Source organism: Lynx rufus, unplaced genomic scaffold, assembly GCF_022079265.1.
Source record: "Lynx rufus isolate CCGP_SWC_20201006 ecotype Redwood Valley unplaced genomic scaffold, mLynRuf1.p SCAF_18, whole genome shotgun sequence".
Taxonomy (NCBI): domain Eukaryota; kingdom Metazoa; phylum Chordata; class Mammalia; order Carnivora; family Felidae; genus Lynx; species Lynx rufus.
In genome coordinates, this window is record NW_025814832.1 from 6,150,690 (window position 1) to 6,169,248 (window position 18,559).

Genomic DNA, 18,559 nt, shown 5'->3' on the forward strand with positions numbered 1-18,559 from the left:
CGCTGTGATTTTCACATGAAGAGGTAGTAAGCAATCCGGCCTTCTCAGAGAATGCATCTTCCAAAAATGCGATTTTTACTTGATCACATACGTTGGTTGGAGAGCAAGTCATTTAATGTTGTGAAGAATAAGTAATGGTATCTTATCATTTTCAAATTATAAAGCAGACACATTCTGAAGTAAAAAATCACAACAGGTTTAAAGATAAGATGCTTCTGCGCTACTTTTTATAAGATAGGTGATTCTCAAGAAGCAACTTGGGCACATTTTCAACTGGCTTTCAAATTTATAACTTCCACCCTTCACAGAGCCAACTGGAAGAACTTTCAAATAATTTCTCGGTGCAAACAAGTCTTCGAGAGCACACGTGGCTAATAAAAGTTTTGCTTATTTCACCTCCTCAAAAGGCCCACGTCACTAGACTTTCCTTTGGCTACTTTAACGAGATAGACTTACTATGAGGCTGTTGGTTCCCCCTAAAAGACTATAGTTTTCTTTTGCTCAATAGTGATTTTCCCTTGTTCTACAGCTTTTCTATATTATTTTTTAAATTGTATGTACGCACGTTATGTACTCTCTACCCCCAAAGTGGGGTTTGAACTCATGACCCTGAGAGATCGAGTCTCCCGCTCCACCCACTGAGCCAGCTGGGCGCCCCAAGCTTTTCTGTGCTTTTATTTTTTTTTTTTTTTTTTCAAAGTTTATTTATTTTTGGGACAGAGAGAGACAGAGCATGAACGGGGGAGGGGCAGAGAGAGAGGGAGACACAGAAACGGAAACAGGCTCCAGGCTCTGAGCCGTCAGCCCAGAGCCCGACGCGGGGCTCGAACTCACGGACCGCGAGATCGTGACCTGGCTGAAGTCGGACGCTTAACCGACTGCGCCACCCAGGCGCCCCTTTCTGTGCTTTTAAAGAAAGCATTAATAATCACAGCAGTTCTCCCAGAACACATCAACATAAAAGCTGCTGCGTCCACGAGGCATGAACTGGCACAGGGGTGGTACCTGTACTATTTATTCATCAGCCTCCTTGCTTCATTTGCTGTGGTGCCTCATCAGTCTCCCGACGGAGACAGACAAAAGCACTGAACCTTCCCACACACAGAAGAAACATTTGTGAGAGTGGTTTTTTTTAACAAGTCTTTAATTTAAAAAAACTCAAAAATATATAATCAAGCATTTTACATAATGCATACATTCTTAATATCTGCAGGTACGATAAATAACAGAAGGCAAAAGCAGATATACTGTATTGCTTCTCTTTGGCAAATCACCAATATCACCCCCTGCAGAAACATATGATACATGTAAAAAAAAAAACAAACAAAAAACAAACAAAAAAGCAATACCACGGTCTTAAAATTGTCCCTTAGTATAAACAACAAAATATTTAGTAATAATACAGTAGATGGACTTTTCAAATGGACTAAAATTTATAATACTTTACACCACGGGGTTAAAGTAGCAAGCTGCTTTCCAAAGTTAAGGCCCACAACAATAGTTATGGGGGCGGGGCCACGACAGGACACACACATCGTTTTCCTAGTTATAACCCTGGCTATGTCACATTCAAATTCTACCTCTTGGATAACGTTCCTAAGGAAAACAAAATCGTTTCCCTAGGGGTTTTACTTGTAGGTCGGAGGTCTGACCTCCACCCCCCAACCAAATTTGCATTTTTTAATGAGGAAATTCAGCTTTCTTCAGCCAATATTTACCATCTAACTCAGTGGCCCAGAATTTAAAAAAAAAAAAAAAAAATCCTTCCACTTTACAGCTAAGATATACATTGTGGATCTACTGAAGCAATATATACATGTTGGAACTAAAAGTTAAAAAAGCAAAGGGTCCATTCAACACATAGCAGCTTATATCTAAATATATACATGTATGTATATGTTTTCACAGTTAAACTTTAAAAAAAATTTACATTTGATATGTTTGGAAATACTTCTCCTATAGTCTATAAATAATATTTTAATATGATCAAATGACCAAAATGCACTACAAGAATGTATCAAATTAAATAAATCTTCTAAACCTTGAAAAACAGATACTTGAAGTCAGTCAAGCTTGAGGTTTGTGTCACGTGTGCTCGGTCAGTCCCTAGCACCAGGAAGACAGAGCCCTCTAAATGTGGTAGGAGAGAAACTCCAACACTTTGGAAGGAACTGGCAGCTCCTGGACTTCTTGGGTGGGCATCACTCTCCTGATTGACATACGACATAAATGTTGAAGGCTAGGGACTTGCCTTGGAGTGGCCCAAAAATACACACTTCCATCATGTGTCCTAAACAGAAACAAAAGAAATCATTAGCTCAGTCACACATGTACATGTATTTAAACATCCTACAACTCCAACAACTATCATTCAAAGCTGTGTATGAGAGTCATAAGCTACACATTAAAACCTAACTTAAAAAAAATTTGATGTTTTTGTTTATTTTTGACAGAGAGAGAGAGAGAGAGAGAGAGAGGGAGAGAGAGAGAGAGAGAGAGAGAGAGAGAGAGAGAGAGAGAGAGAGAGAATGAATGCAAGCAGGGTAGGGGCAGAAAGAAAGGGAAACATGGAACCTGAAGCAGGCTCGAACTCACGAACCATGAGATCATGACCTGAGCTGAAGTCAGACACTTAACAGACTGAGCCACCCAGGTGCCCCCATGTTAAAACCTAATTAAGAAGACCTAACCAACGATCCTCTATGACAAAGTAACAGTAGTACAAAGAGCCCTTCTGGAAGATTTAATGACAATAAAATACTGGCTGCTTTGACCAAAAGCCACCTTAAATTGCCTCTTAAAGAGAAGAGAAAATTCTATTTACCCAGCAGCTAAAACACTGCCATCAGTAGAAAAGGCACAGCAAAGACCATTGCTCAAAGGTGCAACTTGAACTGGATAATCTTCATCAATTCTCCAGAACCTCACCATTCTAGAAAGGAAATAAATTGTACAGTGAGTAACAGGAAATTTAAAGTAAAACCAACTTCTATAATTCAGATAAAAATGGCACTCTGTTCCAAGTCACAAAATACACACAACATGCACATATCACATCACTGCAGCAAGCAATTACTGTAACTTGTTTTATCAAATATTTTCTAGCCTATACCAATTGGTAATTTGGACCAACTGACACTTAAGAGACTATAATGCATGGCTACCTCTCCTTCCCGGTATTCAGATCGAAAATGGTCACAACCGGAATCTTTCTCTTTACACTCAATTAATACCTGATCTGTTATACTCTCTTTCCAAGGCATTAAAAAAAGCCTTTTCACATAGGTAGAGTGTGTCTACAAACAGCAGAGACCGGACATTCAAAACCTGAACAAACAGAAAAAGTGACTGCTGGCCAAAAAAAAAAAAAAAAAAAACCCAAAAAACTCTCCCTGTACATTTGCTAATGTTCTGGAAAGATGATAATGAGTCACTTTCTGAATTTCTGAAACTGCTTACTGCTGCATCCTTGCACACTGCATGATAAAAGCATGAGAAAATGGAATGGCTGTATCTAGTTTCTGCTTTGTACCAATCAGCAGTGCATCTCGCTCGTGTGCCATCTCATCTTGTAGCCTCAACTGCAGTGGACACAAATGACCATTTTTACCATTTATTCCACTTTGAAAACGTCCTTCTGCTTCAACCTTTACAAGGTATTACTGAAAAAAAATCTCTGTGGGGTCATTAAAAATCTCCCCAGTTTGCTTACACTGGTTAACAAACAAGGCGCACAGGGAAGGCGTGCATTACCTTTAGTGAACCTGGATACGCTTCAGGCCAATATTCTTTTTTTCTTTTTTAATGTTTTATTTATTTATTTTGAGAGAGAGAGAGAGAGAGAGAGAGAGAGAGAGAGAGAGAGAAGGGGGGGATGGAGAAAGACAGAGAGAGAGACAGACAGAATCCCAAACAGGCTCTATGCTGCCAGCACAGAGCCTGACGTGGGGCTTGATCTCATCAACTGAGAGATCAAGACCTGAGTTCAGGCCAATGTTCTTTAAGACAGACAACATCTCCCCAAGTCTTGTTTAGAGAAAGAGACATTAAAACCCACACTGCAGAAAGGCTTTTTTTTTTCTTTTAAGCTTTGAAAATGTTTTCATTAAGTAGAAAGATAAAAGGAAATCTTTAAAAGACAATAATAAATAGGTCAAATTGTAATTCACACACTTACTTATCATCAGCAAGGCTTGCAACATGCAGTCCATCATGACTAAAAGACACAGATCGTACCCATCGGTCATTTGCTCCTCCAGCAAATATTGGAGTAGGCGGGGGAAACAGGTGCCTGAGGTCAAATACATGTATTCAGTGGAAATGAGGGTCACTTCAAGAAGCAAAACTATCCAGGTACAGAGTACATCTGTCTTTGAATGTTTAAAGTGGCCTCAACGAACACAACTGAGGAGCCTGGGGAGAGCTGATAGATTCATATTAAATGAAAGAAACCTTAAAAGAATTGCTAATTTCCTTTTTATAATGCGGTTTAAATCACTAAGATTAACTCCAACTTCAGTTTCAATTATTTTCCCTGACGTGAAACTCTAATTACCACTTCTACAGAGTCATATGCTGTTACATGACAATAACACGATCTGTATCAAGACAGCCAAATTTATTTTTAGAATTTGTATCTACAGCTTTGCATTATTCAAGGACTTAAATAATACTGCAACTTAAAAAATTATGGCAAAATGCAATTTTAGGTTCAACATGTTAGTGATTCCAATCATTCACGTAACTTCTTAAAAGCTATACGGACAGCCAGAGATGAATTACAGACTACAATTGATGCATGCTGCACCCACCCAAATTCCATCAGAATGTCTCCAGTATGTGGATCCCAGATATATACTCGAGTATCATAAGATGCAGTAGCCAGCAATGCTCCATCAGGAGAAAAGTCACAAGCTACAACATCATGGTGATGTCCTTCTAGTTTCCGTATCATGGTATATTTATCCATATTCCAAAGGAAAACCTGCAATAAAAAGGCAAATGTTATAGCTTCCTTCGGACACACAGAGGACAAAATGGCACAACTTAAACTACAACTGCTACGCTTAATTAACATTACATTAAATTAAACATTATAAATTATGAATAATTAAAAGAATATGCTCAGTGTCATAGTCAGATTAAAATCAGTCTTTAAGTTAATTAAAGTAGACATGCAAATTCTATTTCAAATGTTTCTGTTAAATGTTAATTTAAAAATAAGCCTAAACGTAAAAAAGGCAATGCAATTTAACCTTAACCACAAAGTTATACTGAAATCCATTTATTCCAAAAACTAATTAACTAAAATATACAGAAGTAAATAGGGTTAAGTACTACAAACCCCCTTCTTTTTTTTTCCAGAAACTACCAAATTTTTAAAAAATATACAGACAGAAAATGTAATGTTAACAAATTGTTACTCCATTGGCATCTCCCTTTGAGATAATCACTTGTTTACAATAGGCTTGGGTCACCAACGTGAGCCTAGGAAGAGAAACAGATACTGCAAGCAAAGAGAATTTTCACAGCCAAATGAAATTTCTTTGGCAAACAACAAGGATGTTAAACCACATTATGAAATGAAAAAACTAATTTATGAAAATATTACAATTAACAACATGTCTGTGAATCAAGATTTGCCAATCTTATTTTTCCCAAACCGACCACAATCATTAGACATTTAAACTATAAAACATTTCAATTACTTTAGTACAAGTTTACATATACTTTTCAATTGTATAAGACCAGAACTTAGACTGTGCAGAATAGTTCTGAATAGGATTCGAACGTTTACTTCAGTCTAGTTACATTAAATGCGAGCTTGGAGGTTTAGAACGATCCTAGTAAGACAATCTCTCCTCTTGGAGTAAAGCAATCCTTTTTGCTACTTTTTTTTCTGCACAGACACAATACATTACTTCCAGAGAAAAATAAATACGAATTTTAAGTTGGATCAAAGACTTAAGGTACCTCTAACATCGCAAAGAATTCCAAAAAAATAGCACAGAGAAACCATCTGAACGCCAATGACATTACATTAAATTGGTTTCACATGTCAGACTCCCAATTCCTTGAAACCGGAAGATCAATTTACTTGGAGGAGTCAGTGGGTTTCACTGCGGGGGAAATTACTTTAAAAAAGAAAAAAAGAAAGAAAGAAAAGCAGAAAGTGGACATCGACCAGCACCTGTGTACGTACAGTACACCTTGCAGCCGAATGCAAGGTTACTTCATCCTACGGTAAAGGTCGCCCCCAGCCCGGTAGCCAGAGATGCCACTCTTTCTGCCCAGCTAACACCATTGTGCGCCTGTGTGCGAGTGGTGCCAGCATAACCTCAATCACACCAATATTGCTGCCACCACCTGTGACAGGGAAAGCAAGAAGCATATGGAAAACACACAGCCTAAAATAGCAATGTCAATATCTAGCTTTGTTCTTCTTATGATTTTTAAAGAACTGAATACTTTTTTTCTAAACTTCCAACATTTGCAACTATCATTTTAACATACTTCTTGGCTAAATAAAATGCATTTATAACCAGCCTCCCACCCCCCATTAACTCAGTGTATTGTGAATATCACATGTATTTGGACTTCAACAATTTTCATAAACATCTGAAGCTAAATAAGATCTCCTGCACTATACTAAGTCAGAGCTGGTAGACAACTAAAAGAGAGTTCATCAATAAGCATAACCCTCTCAAGTCATTTCATACTTAATCTGTCTACAGGTATGCTATGCAAGATAGACATGTCAATTCATCTATAATTCACTCTAGACATATACGAGTGCTATTTTTATTATTAGATTTTTAAGTTACTTCTTTTCAGTTAAATGTCCAGGACCAGCTGGGACTCAAAACTTTTTAAACGGCAAACTGGACAAAAAAATAGAACAACAGAGAAGAAAATAATTAGCGGGAATGTCTTAACATTTGGACTAGATCTCTTCTATATCGCATAAACTTTCCTAGATCTTAGAAAAAAATAAATTTGACATATCCCTTACTTTACGAATATTATCTCTAACTAAAAGCAATCCAATTTCTCACTCCACAGTCAGTAACTATATTTAATTTCCCTCATGCAAATTTTCCCCATCATGAAATAAAACATTTAAGATATTCATGACACCGAGCAGACTTAATAGGTTACTTAGATTTAAAGTGATTATGCACACATTATAATCCAATTCACAATGAATGTCCAAGAACTTTGATACATACTGCTTTACTGGCTCCCACTGAACACAGCATAGACGAGTCAGGAGAGAATGCACAGCTATACACCCAGTTCTGATGGCCCCTCAATACTTTCATCATGTTTCCTGAACAAAAAGAAATACTGGTGTTAACCCCAGAGTTCACTTCCAAAGAGCAGCATTTCAAAAATGGCAGAATCACAGAATCGCAAGCTTCTACAGTGGCAGTGATTTATCTGTAACAGGGGTTGGACACTACACCAGTTGCCTGTCTTTGTCAAGTTCTACTGGAACACAATCATGCCCATTTGTTTATGTTGTACTACAACAGCAGACGGAACTACAGCAGAGATGGCATGGTCCACAAGCCCAAGATATTTACCATCTGGCCCTTTAGGAAAAAGTCTCCTGACCCTTCATCTACGAAGATAGAATTCTTTTAGTCTAAGCCCCTTATTCTACAAATGAAAGAACTGCAACATTTCAAGGCTGAGACTTGAGAAACACCTTCAAAATACCTTTCATCCTTCTTCCTTTTTGATAACTACATTCCGCTCCAAAGCCCCTGTGCATTATACCTAAAGCACACAACTATGTCTACGTAGATTTTAACTCTTAATTTTACAAATACCTACTGAATGCCTACTGTATGTCAGCCACTGAGGATAGAGCTGTCAATAAGACAAAGTCCCTACTCTCTTGAGCTTACGGTTAGTTTACTGAGTCTATGTTCTTAAAACATATGCACACACTGAAAATGTATTGAGAAAGCAAGCAGTATTTAATATGCAAAACAAAATAAAAATTTAATTACTGTTACAACTGTTGAGAAATCTCTTCATCTCTCAACAGCTGAGCAGTCAGCAAATGATGAAATGCAGAGGAGGTCTGTCATGGTTTGGTAACATTAGCATATGATTTTTATCAGGCAATGGTTATTACCCATCAGCAGGAATGAGTCTCCAAACCTGAGGGTTTTGTCTCCTACTACATTTAAGTTGCAACACCTCTGAGCAAGACCTTGACCTCCAGCTTGAGGTTGGTAGAGCCCTAAAACATATTATTTAAGTATAAGGTGTTAGCCAAAACTGTAATCTCTTTCATTAGCAGCTAAAAAGGGGGAAGAAATGCTCATCTCTGGTCCTCTCAAATAAGATAGAACTCTCCAACTCTGTAAGCACTGCAACTGACAAAGTTTCAGAAAAACTTGAGTAGTTAACACTAACATACCTTTTATTATATTGGAGAGCAAGTCTTTTACTTTTGATAATTTGTTACTTAACCTATCCAACTTACTATTATGCTTATTAGCATTTAGGTATTACAGATTCCAGTGTATAAATCATATTTTAATCTATACTTGATTTGATTACTAAATTATGTATCTGTAACTTCAAAATCTACTTAAATTTTTGCTAAGCAAATGAAGGAAGTTAATAACCTTCCCTAAGATGAAAGAAATAAACCAACACAGACCAGTTCATACAAAATCCTAAAACTGACCCAGATTGTGTCCTCAAATCATTGATACAGATCTGTGTGGTTAGTTTCTGAATAATATGTTGTTCAGAGTAACTGCTGGCTCCTATTCTGGATTACATTTATGGTTTTGCTTGATCTACACAGAGAAAGGGACCAAATGATTAGAGAAAAGGAAACTTTGATCATATGCCACTTTGAAAGTCGAATGCCCTCGATGATCGCCACCTCTCAAGAAACTCATTATGTTTCACAGGCTGGAAAAAAGACATACCATCATCTTTCAGATCCCACACTCTCAGAGTTTTGTCTCTTGAAGCTGATACAAGGATCAAGCTCCCATCTGGAGCAAAAGTTAAATCTCTGACCACTTCAGTATGATCTACCAAGTTAAGGAGGAGTTTTCCTAAATGCAATGGAAAAGGGGAAAAAGACAATGTTAGTAATTTTATCAGCTTCTATTTTTTTAAAATAGGGCTCTTCACCATTAAAAAGAAAAAAAAAATCTAAAGTAGAAATCCTTGGCACCTCCTTAGTTTATCAAGTGTAAGGTGACTTATTAGCACTTTTACTATCACCTTTAAAGAGTCTCTATTTTTGTACTGTTTTAAAATGGATTATTTCCAGGAAAGCAAAGCCTAAATTTTTTAGGGAAGTTTAAAGGGAATTCCTGAAGTGTAAACAAGTTAATTTACTATCAGGAAAGCTTAATTATCATTTTTAATCTTTGTATAGTATGATTTTAAATATAAAGTCAAAATTTCCTTTTTCTTTTCCTTGGCTTTGGATTACTAACAGAATGTCAAGCTCCCCAGAAGATAAATGTTATCAAATAACCATCTAAATTTTCAAAGACAATCAGTGAAAAAATGTACTTGAAAGAGTTTTGTTTTCTATGAAAATCTATGTGCTTTCCTTAAGTTTTTTTTTCAAGAATCCAATCAAATTTACTGACTCATTATCCTCACTCAATATTGGCATCACTTGCTGTGTTCTACCGTATTGTTTTAATGCTCATTTAAAAAAACCTTCAAATTTTTGAGTGCATACTACCAGTCAGAAACTGTGTTAGTCAGTTAACAATACGTTCACTTTTAAGTGCCCAAAGAATTTAACTTCTCAACCTATCTAGTTAAACTTCAGATAAAATGTCACTAAAACCTTCCAAAGGTTAGACAATGATTGTTGAAACCAGATTTGCCTTGAAAGCCTCCAAGCTATCACTGAAAAAGTATATAAGAAAACACCCTGCTATTTGAGTCATAAACTAAATTACTAGTTTATAAATGATAATTAACTAAATGTTCCTTAGACATGCCCTTTTCTGCTGTAATATTCTCTGAAGAGTGATCAAGCAGTGAGAACTCTATTTTCTTAAATTAAAACCACGAGCTGAAGATGATATTCAGGCCAATTATAAAGACACACTCATAGCATCAATACTTGCTTTTCAGTAAGTTAAAATCCTCAAATCACATCTTCTAGTGCTTAGAGATGCCCTGCATCAAAAAACAATCAGGTTTGCTTTTAAAACTATGGCTCTGTACCTGTATATACATCCCATATTTTGATACGCCCATTGTTTAATCCTGTGGCAAGGAGTAGCTGATCTTGTCCAAATCTGAATCGATGCCATTCTATATTGACACAACGACTCTGTTTTTCTGGAACTGAAGATCCAAAAGCAAGACTCCAGACTATGTCACCACAGTCTATAATATGTTCACGAGGCTTATTTTTCTGAGCACCATCACTGTTTTGTCTTGACAATCTCAAACTGCTTGAATTGGTGATATTCTTGGTGCCATGCAAGAGACTGAGGGGAAAAAAAGGTCAGACTGAAATCCAGTTATTATTTACTCTGAACTTCTATAGATACTAAATAATGATAAATGTTTGCTAAAATAACTTCAGCATTATTTGTCACAGTGACACTGAATAACAATAGACTCCTATAGATGAGAAGGGGGAAAACTGCTATTAGTCACAAGGGTGTGACCAAATAAAATCAGATCAAAAGAAATTCTCAGTTGCTAAAAAAGACTAAATTCAACAATAATCAATTTATAATTTATTTGTTTCGAAATTTTCCTCAAAACCACTATGTCTATTAGGACTTCCTTTAGCTAACCTAAAACGAGTATAAACAAGCAAAACACAAAACAAAAACCTGATAATTATAAAACTGACACCAGAAAATTACCTTAAAAATAACCCATAATAATCAGTCGTTTCCCATACTTTCTAGACCTAAAGCAATATGTAACTATGACACTAATGAATATAACTATGAAGGTCAAGTAGACACAAAAAGCAGGGAGGGATTAAATTTAGTATATGATACATCTTAGAAAAACTTTTAACAAAAATACTGAAACTCAAATAAATCCAAGCAGAGGAATTTTAAGTACATAAGAAGTAATTACATGATCAATTACATGTACCACTGTTATCTAATAAAATGTTGTGAAATCCGAAAAGTGTCACATAGCAAAGGTCACCTGCCCTAGCACAACACAAGGTATACACTACCAAGGAACCATGATTCTGCTTTTTAATACACATATTCTACACTGTATAAGGTCAGATAATTCTTCCTACAAATTTTCCAATACATATATTCAGCTTATGATTAAGACACATTTATAATAGTCTACCAAGGAAAAACTTACGTTATCAATATCTTTTTATTACTCCACACACAGAAAATAGTAAATCCTACCAAGAGATACAAAATACAAAAAAGGAAAGAGTCTTACAAGTTCTTAAGGCACTGGGACCACGGAACAAGCTTTACTGTACGATGTCCTTGTGACCAAGCAAAGTATGAACCATCTGGAGCAAAAGCAACAGTCCAATTTTCACGACCACATTTCTTGTCAAAAGGAGCCGCTGGAGCTAAAAGTTCACCTATAGTACGTGATCTCACTAAAAGAAAAAAACATATATATAGGATGTCACATATAACCAACAATGGAGACTGCCTCCATATTAATTTGAGACTCTCCACTCCGTGGAGCTTCTATGCAGACAAGGTATAAGGAGCTCTGCTTTCTACCATCTGAAGGGTGTGAAGACTTGGTGTGAAGACGCGTTAATGATAACAACTACCTTCAAGTTTTGATAAAATGATTTTCCAACATTTCCTCACCCAAAAGCTTTTTTAGAAAGCTTCAATAAAAAAACTGGTTAAGTGATAATAATGTAATATATCGGAGCTAACAATTACTAAGTCCTGACTTTTGCATTGCCTTAGGTTTTCAGCAAATTGCTAACATTTAAAATACAACAGACTAGGGGTGCCTGGGTGGCTCAGTTGGTTGAGCATCTGACTCTTGATTTCGGCTCAGGTCGTGGGATTGAGCCCCACATTGGGCTCTACACTGAGCATGGAGCCTGCTTAGGATTCTGTTCTCTGTCTCTGTCTCCCTCTGTCCCTCTCCACTGCTATTGGGCATGCTCCTTTCTAAAATAACAAATAAAAATAAAAATAAAATGCAACAGACTAAACAAACTTACCCAAAAGTTTGTAGCTTTCAAAAATCACAAACCACTATAAAATACAGTATTACATCATTACTCAAAGGAAAGCTCTATTAAATGGTCTATTTAAATGTGAATATTCTTTTTTTTCAGGACCACATCACAAAAATCACACAAAAAACCTCCAGAACTAGAAGGGACTTAAAGGTTTAGTATAACCTCCCAACTAGTGCTTTAAAATGCTTTACATTCGTGGGGCGCCTGGGTGGCTCAGTCGGTTGGACGTACGACTTCAGCTCATGTGATGATCTCACAGTTCATCAGTTTGGGCCTCACATTGGGCTCTGCGAGGAAAGCTCAGAGCCTGGAGCCTGCTTTAGATTCTGTGCCCCTCTCTCTCCCTCCTCCCCAACTTGTGCTTGCCCGAAAGAAAGAAAGAAAGAAAGAAAGAAAGAAAGAAAGAAAGAAAGAAAGAAAGAAAGAAAGAAAGAAAATGCATTACATTTGTGATTCTCAAATAGTGGTCCTCAAGCATATTACTAGTGGTCACAAACTGACCCCAAATTGGAATTAATTCTTTTGGTTTTCAAGGACAAATTTCATATATTTTAAGTTTAGTTAAGAGTACTTCAATTTAGCATTCATAACAAAAACTGGCATATTACCAGAGTACACAGAGAATTTTTGTTCTGCATTTAACAAGAAGCATGATCAACAAGCTCTTCCTGTCCATGTGTGCACACAAATTTGGCCAGAATTTCCTCAATTTGAGGAAAAGAATCTTTATCAGTGTATCACCAATGCTCTCTTGGATTGGTCTTGATTTCAAATTTTGCTACTCTCCCTTTTTAGGTATAAATTACTACCAGTTTTGTTTCCCTATTTTGTGATTGGTTGTCTGGTCAACACAGTGTATTTTTATGTTTTTGGTTTAAACTTCCCAGCAACTAAACTACATATATTCTTATAAAGGGGTGCCTGGGTGGCCCAGTAAGGTGAGTGTCTAACTCTTGATTTCAGCTCAGGTCATGATCTCACAGTTTGTGGGATGGAGCAATAGCACAGAGCCTGCTTGGGATTCTCTCTCTTCCTCTCAAAATAAATACACTTAGAAAGCAAAACAAAACAAAACAAAAAACCCTACTTCTACTTATTGCTAGAGCAGACTTACACATACAACCCCCTCAAATGTATTCATTCAGGTGTCACTTCACGTCTCAATGTGTGCTCTGCCAATAGCCAGTGGAGCACCTGGTATATGACAGGTGACCAGTAAATATTTATTGAATGAATATGAAAGCATATGTAGAAGTTACCATTCTTACTGATTTCAATGCTTCCTTGCCCAAATCTTTGATACATTTACCCATGAACTATGGTTTAAAAAGTAAAACTGAGACCAAATTTTCTAAGATATTCATAAATATGAATGCCTAAAAAGGCTTATTCTATTTTTGTGCAGCCAACATTACCAAAAATTTCCCTTTTAATAACTCAAAAACCTTCCTCTTTGCTACTCATCCACTCAGTCCTGACTGTGACCTAAGAGAATAAGTTTAATCCTCTCTCACATGATAGTCATATATTGAAGACAGCCATGACATCAGCAACTAAATCTTTTCACCAGGCTAAACTCCACAGGCCTTTCAATCATTCCTTAGATTACATGGTTTCAAGTCCATTTCCCACCTTTACCTTCATCACTTTTCTGGATAAACTGCAGTTAGTTATGGTCCTCATAAAAGTGGCACCCAGAACTAAACACTATACTTTAGGTGTGGTTGAATCAAAGCAGCAGAACCCCCATCTACCCCTGCCTCGATTGTATCAATACAGCATAAGGTGACATTAATTTCACAGGCAGTTATATGACTTTCTTAATACAAAATCCACAAACCAGTGACCCTCATATGCCTGCACAATGATTTTTCTTTTCTCTTCTTTTTTTTTTTTTTTGAAACATACAAGTGATTTTTGAAAGGGCTTGCTGCTGCTTATATTCCTCCAAGCCCACAGTCATACTTGGACATCTCACCACAGTAGTTCATTGTGCCTGGCCCCTGAATTTACAACTGCTACCTAAATCCTTTTTTATAACTTAGGTTTCTGTTTAATCATACCTATCTTTAAAAAAATCCATAAATTTTAGGAGGAAAAATGAAAGTTCACAAATAAGGGAAGAAAATTTTATTTACTTTTTTTATTTAAAATTTTTTTTTCTCTATTTTTGAGAGAGAGACAGAGTGCAAGCAGGGGAGGGGCAGAGAGAGAGAAGGAGACACAGAATCCAAAGCAGGCTCCAGGCTCTGAGCTGTCAGCACAGAACCCAATATGGGGCCAGAACGCATGAACTGCGAGATCATGACCGACTAAGCCGCACAAGTGCCCCAAGAAACAAGTTTTAAAATTCAACTGGGGAAAAAAAAATTCAACCAAAAAATCCACACATTATCGTAAAGAGAAAGTCCCTGGCTAAATTCGATGAGTATACTCGTGTTAACTCAAACAATAGAGGACTGGCCCTTGCATTCAACTTCAAAAACATCTGGTTAATTAGACTATACCTCACCACTCCTTTGGCAAGCATAAGCAAGACTAACTTTCCCACAAAAGACTCATTTCTTTTTGTCTATATTTTAAGATCACTCTATTTTTCTTTTACCTTGCTGACAAGCACAAAACTCCTCTTGTATAAAGGCTGGAAATTAACAACTAAAAAACTGGTTCAAATAACAAAGACCATGAAATAATAAGTGAGTTTATTCTTAAATATTCAGAAATTCAAGAAATGGGGTCACTATTTTTTTTTTTTAAGTTTATTTATTTAGAGAGCTTGTGAATATGTGCATGCGCGCAAGCAAGAGACAGAGAGGGGGAGAATGAGGATCCCAAGCAGGCTGTGCACTGTCTGGAGAAGCCCAATGCGGGGATTCAATCCCACCAATCCTGAGATCATGACCTGAGCCGAAATCTAGAATCAGATGCTCAACCGACTGAGCTACCCAGGCGCCCCTGGGGTCACTATTTTAAAACTGCCAAATAAATAGCTGCCATAATGTCACGAGTATTATATGAATAATTACCTTGGTGTTTCCTTGCTTGTTAACAGGCATATTAAATGATCTTTGCATCAAATGATTCAAGCACTGGTTTAAATATTATCAAGTAGCACAAGGTTGTAATGAAGTGCTTTAAAAAATGTTTTTAGGTTAAATCTTTATTATCTGCATCTGTTTAATGTTAGTATCCTAAGAAATCCATGATTTAATGACTTTATATAAGGGAAAAGCTGCCTGTCCCGGGAATTCAGCCATAAAATACAAGACTACATTATCTGTACAGTAGTAGTAACACACTGAGTCACTGCTGAACCAAGTGAACCAGATTTAGCTCCTTCTTCACATTCCTCCCTGCAATTTCAAAACCAGAAAGGGAGGATCTGTGGTAGTGCCTTGTGAAAGAGGGCAGTAGCTCCAGGCACTCACTCCCTGTCACATCACACTTCTTTAATCACTCAAGGAATCTTGCCTCTTCTTTCAGTACTTGAGAAACCAAAGAGCTATAATTAATACCCAAGAAAAAAGGGGAAAAGTTAAGTCCTTACTGATGGATACAGAGCTACATAGAGATAGGAGTGTTTAACTCTGTATCCAAACGGTACTTCAAAAGAAAGAAACAAAGAAACAAAAACTGGGTTTTTAAAAAAAGCTTAAGAAAAGGCCAAAGTTCTTTTAGATATTTGGCACTTAGCTAGTAATATTATATTATATCCAGGAAATAACACTGGGACCTAACTAAATATGCAAAAATTTTAAGTGAAAAGGCTGCTTAGTGGATGGTTCTTCTACCTTATGCACGTATGCTCAGAAGCTCTATCCATCCCTTAGGAGAGGACTGGAAAGTTTTCAATATAGTTCATCAAGATCAAGTAAAACACAGATAAATGAAAGATAAATCTGTGATATTATGGGGGGGGGTGCAGCCCACTGGACTAAGAATAAGAACTTCTGAGTTCTCTGTTCCACTTCAGGACCTACTTAATAGACTTAAAGCACAGTTAAAATAAAAATGGGGCATGGATTTTGTTTCCTCTGTATATCTAAAATAGTTATTAAAACCAGAGTTAAAGTCCCCTCCTAACCTGCCATTCGACCTTATCTCTAAGAGAACAAAAGTCCAGAATTCTAAGATAGCAGTCTCTAGATGTAAAAATTCAACCCACACACAGGACAGAGAGGCCTTTTGGCTATTTCAGCTTCTCCCTTTCTCTAGAAATACCTCCTCTATCTATTTTAAGGCATCCATTTAGCCGAAGAACGGAGAAATGCAAAGGCTCTCTGCTAAGTAGCCACCTCCCAATTTTCATCTACTTTATTTTTTATAATTTTTTTTACTTATTTTTTTTTTTTGAGTAATCTACAGACCCAACATGGGGGCTCCAACTCATGACCCCAAGATCAAGTCACATGCTCCACCCACTGAGCCAGCCAGGCGCCCCACTAATTCTCACTTCATTAACACTGTAAGTTCAGTTCGGTTTTTGTTTTTTTGTTTTTTAAATAAAAACTGGACATATTTAAGGCGTATAACGTGACCTGGTACGTTCAGTGTTTACTAGGCATATCAATCAATGCACAGCACCAACTCCCCCCGTTAGTTGTTCCAGTTACTTTGCCCCAAGAGAGAATTTAAACGTGAGGTGCTTTGAACCGAGCCGCCACACAACCTTCAGTGTCTACTGCGCAGACTTCAGTGCGGCAGGGCTGGTCTCCAGCCCCGTTTTGAGACAGCCTTTGCAGGCTGCTCTTTCATCCAACAGCTTTTCCTCGCTCACTCCACCCAACCATTCAGCTCCTCCCTGCTCCTCAGTGTAGGAAAGATAATTGAGTCTCCTCCCCTGAACCCGCCGCCTTTCTTAACGCCAGGCCATTTTTTTTTTTTTTTTAAACACTGCTTTTTCCAGGCTGATAGCACCTCTTCGGTCGCATTTCTCCTTTAAGAGTGGTTGATACACATGAGGACCCCTCCCCTTCCATTACAGCTCAGAACACACAAGTTTACTTTTCCCGTCGTAAATTTCGAGTCCCCGAGACTCGCCCAGCACTCGCCTATCCTATCCACTCGACGCCCCAGTCGTCCAGCCTAGAGACAGGTTGATGGCAGTGCGGAGACCTCCTTAGAGGAAACTGGGTCCCCAGGGGTGGGTGCCGCCCCCGGCCACACGGTCACTAGGGCCTTCGGCGCCCAGGTTTCCCTGGACCCTAAGTTCTGCCCACTGCCTCCCGCCGAGCCATCAACGCTGACCCCATTTACCCCTTGGCGACACCCACCAGCGGGGCCGCTTCCTTCCTCTTCGCTCCAGGGCTTGGCCCCGGCTCACCCGACTTCCCTCAGACTCCGAGACTGTTCCTCCTCTAGGGACTCCCTGCCTCTCCACAACCCCCGCGGGCTCACCAGCACCCCTCACCCCCCCGTCCCATTCCTCACCGATCTCTTTCTCGTTGACCCTCGGGGGAAAGCTGGCCATCTATGGGGCACCGTCTGATTCCGGGGGCGCGATGCGGACGCAACGACAGAGAAGGGATCCGCGAACGTTGAGGGGCGTGACGCGGGATCGGTCCCTCCCGGACCGGGGGACGGAGGGGAGGGGCGGGGGCGGTGGCGGCAGCCTCTGCCGACTGCCCCGGGAAAGCTCCGGAAGGCTTCGGACCAAACTACGGAGTCAAACACAGACAATAGACCCCGCTCCCTGCCTCAAGCCTACGGACCAAGACACTTCCTCTGACGCCGCCAACTGCAAACCAGACACTGGAGACAAAATGGCGGGCGGCGCGGGAGATAGCAGGGCGGCGCGGGCGGGGTCTCGTGACGTCGCCACCCGAGGTCCCGCCCCCCGACGCTCGGGACGTGACGGCCTGGTCTCGGCGCCCCGCCCTGTTTCTGTGAGGAGTCACCAGCCAGGACAGGAAGAGGGGAGAGGCTGAGGCGGAGCAGGGGCTGCATCCCCAGCCTAGGCGAGGCTGGATTGCTGAGGAGGAATTGTGCGTCCGGCTGGGTCTCGTTCCATCCCCACCCCCAGCCCCGGGACCGGAGCATTGTCTGTGTATCTAAGTTGAAGTACCTTGGAAAAGGCAAGCGGAGAAGTTTATCATACACGTTAGCCCGCCGCTTAAAGACGGCATGGAATTGGGGCGCCTGGCTGGCTCAGACCATGTGACTGGATCTCAGGGCCGATCTCAGGGCTGTGAGTTCAAGCCCCACGTCGGGTGTGGGCCCTATTTAAAAAAAAAAAAAAGTGGAATTTACACTGACTGAACCGAAAAGAACAAAAAAGACGTTTAAGGTTTTAACCCGCTTCGGCCACCTCCCCAGTCCCCACGTGTTTGATGCAAA

At 39.0% G+C, this 18,559-nt stretch overlaps 1 protein-coding gene across 2 annotated transcripts; it reads right to left on the reverse strand.

Annotated features, from left to right (window-relative positions):
• Positions 1-1,380: 1,380 nt before the first annotated feature.
• WSB1 (WD repeat and SOCS box containing 1) lies at positions 1,381-17,964 on the reverse strand. Of its 2 annotated transcripts, XM_047080756.1 has the most exons (9): positions 17,654-17,961; positions 11,443-11,611; positions 10,231-10,499; positions 8,958-9,089; positions 7,230-7,330; positions 4,812-4,984; positions 4,178-4,291; positions 2,825-2,932; positions 1,381-2,290 (listed from the first exon to the last, which is right to left on the reverse strand). In XM_047080756.1, the coding sequence occupies exons 1-9, from the start codon at positions 17,691-17,693 to the stop codon at positions 2,131-2,133; spliced, it is 1,266 nt and encodes a 421-aa protein (XP_046936712.1). In that variant the 5' UTR covers positions 17,694-17,961; the 3' UTR covers positions 1,381-2,130. The 2 variants fall into 2 exon arrangements, with proteins under 2 accessions (XP_046936712.1, XP_046936713.1); XM_047080757.1 differs by lacking the exons at positions 1,381-2,290; positions 2,825-2,932; positions 4,178-4,291; positions 4,812-4,984 and adding an exon at positions 5,376-6,366 and having other exon boundaries at positions 17,654-17,964.
• Between the last annotated feature and the right edge of the window lie 595 nt (positions 17,965-18,559).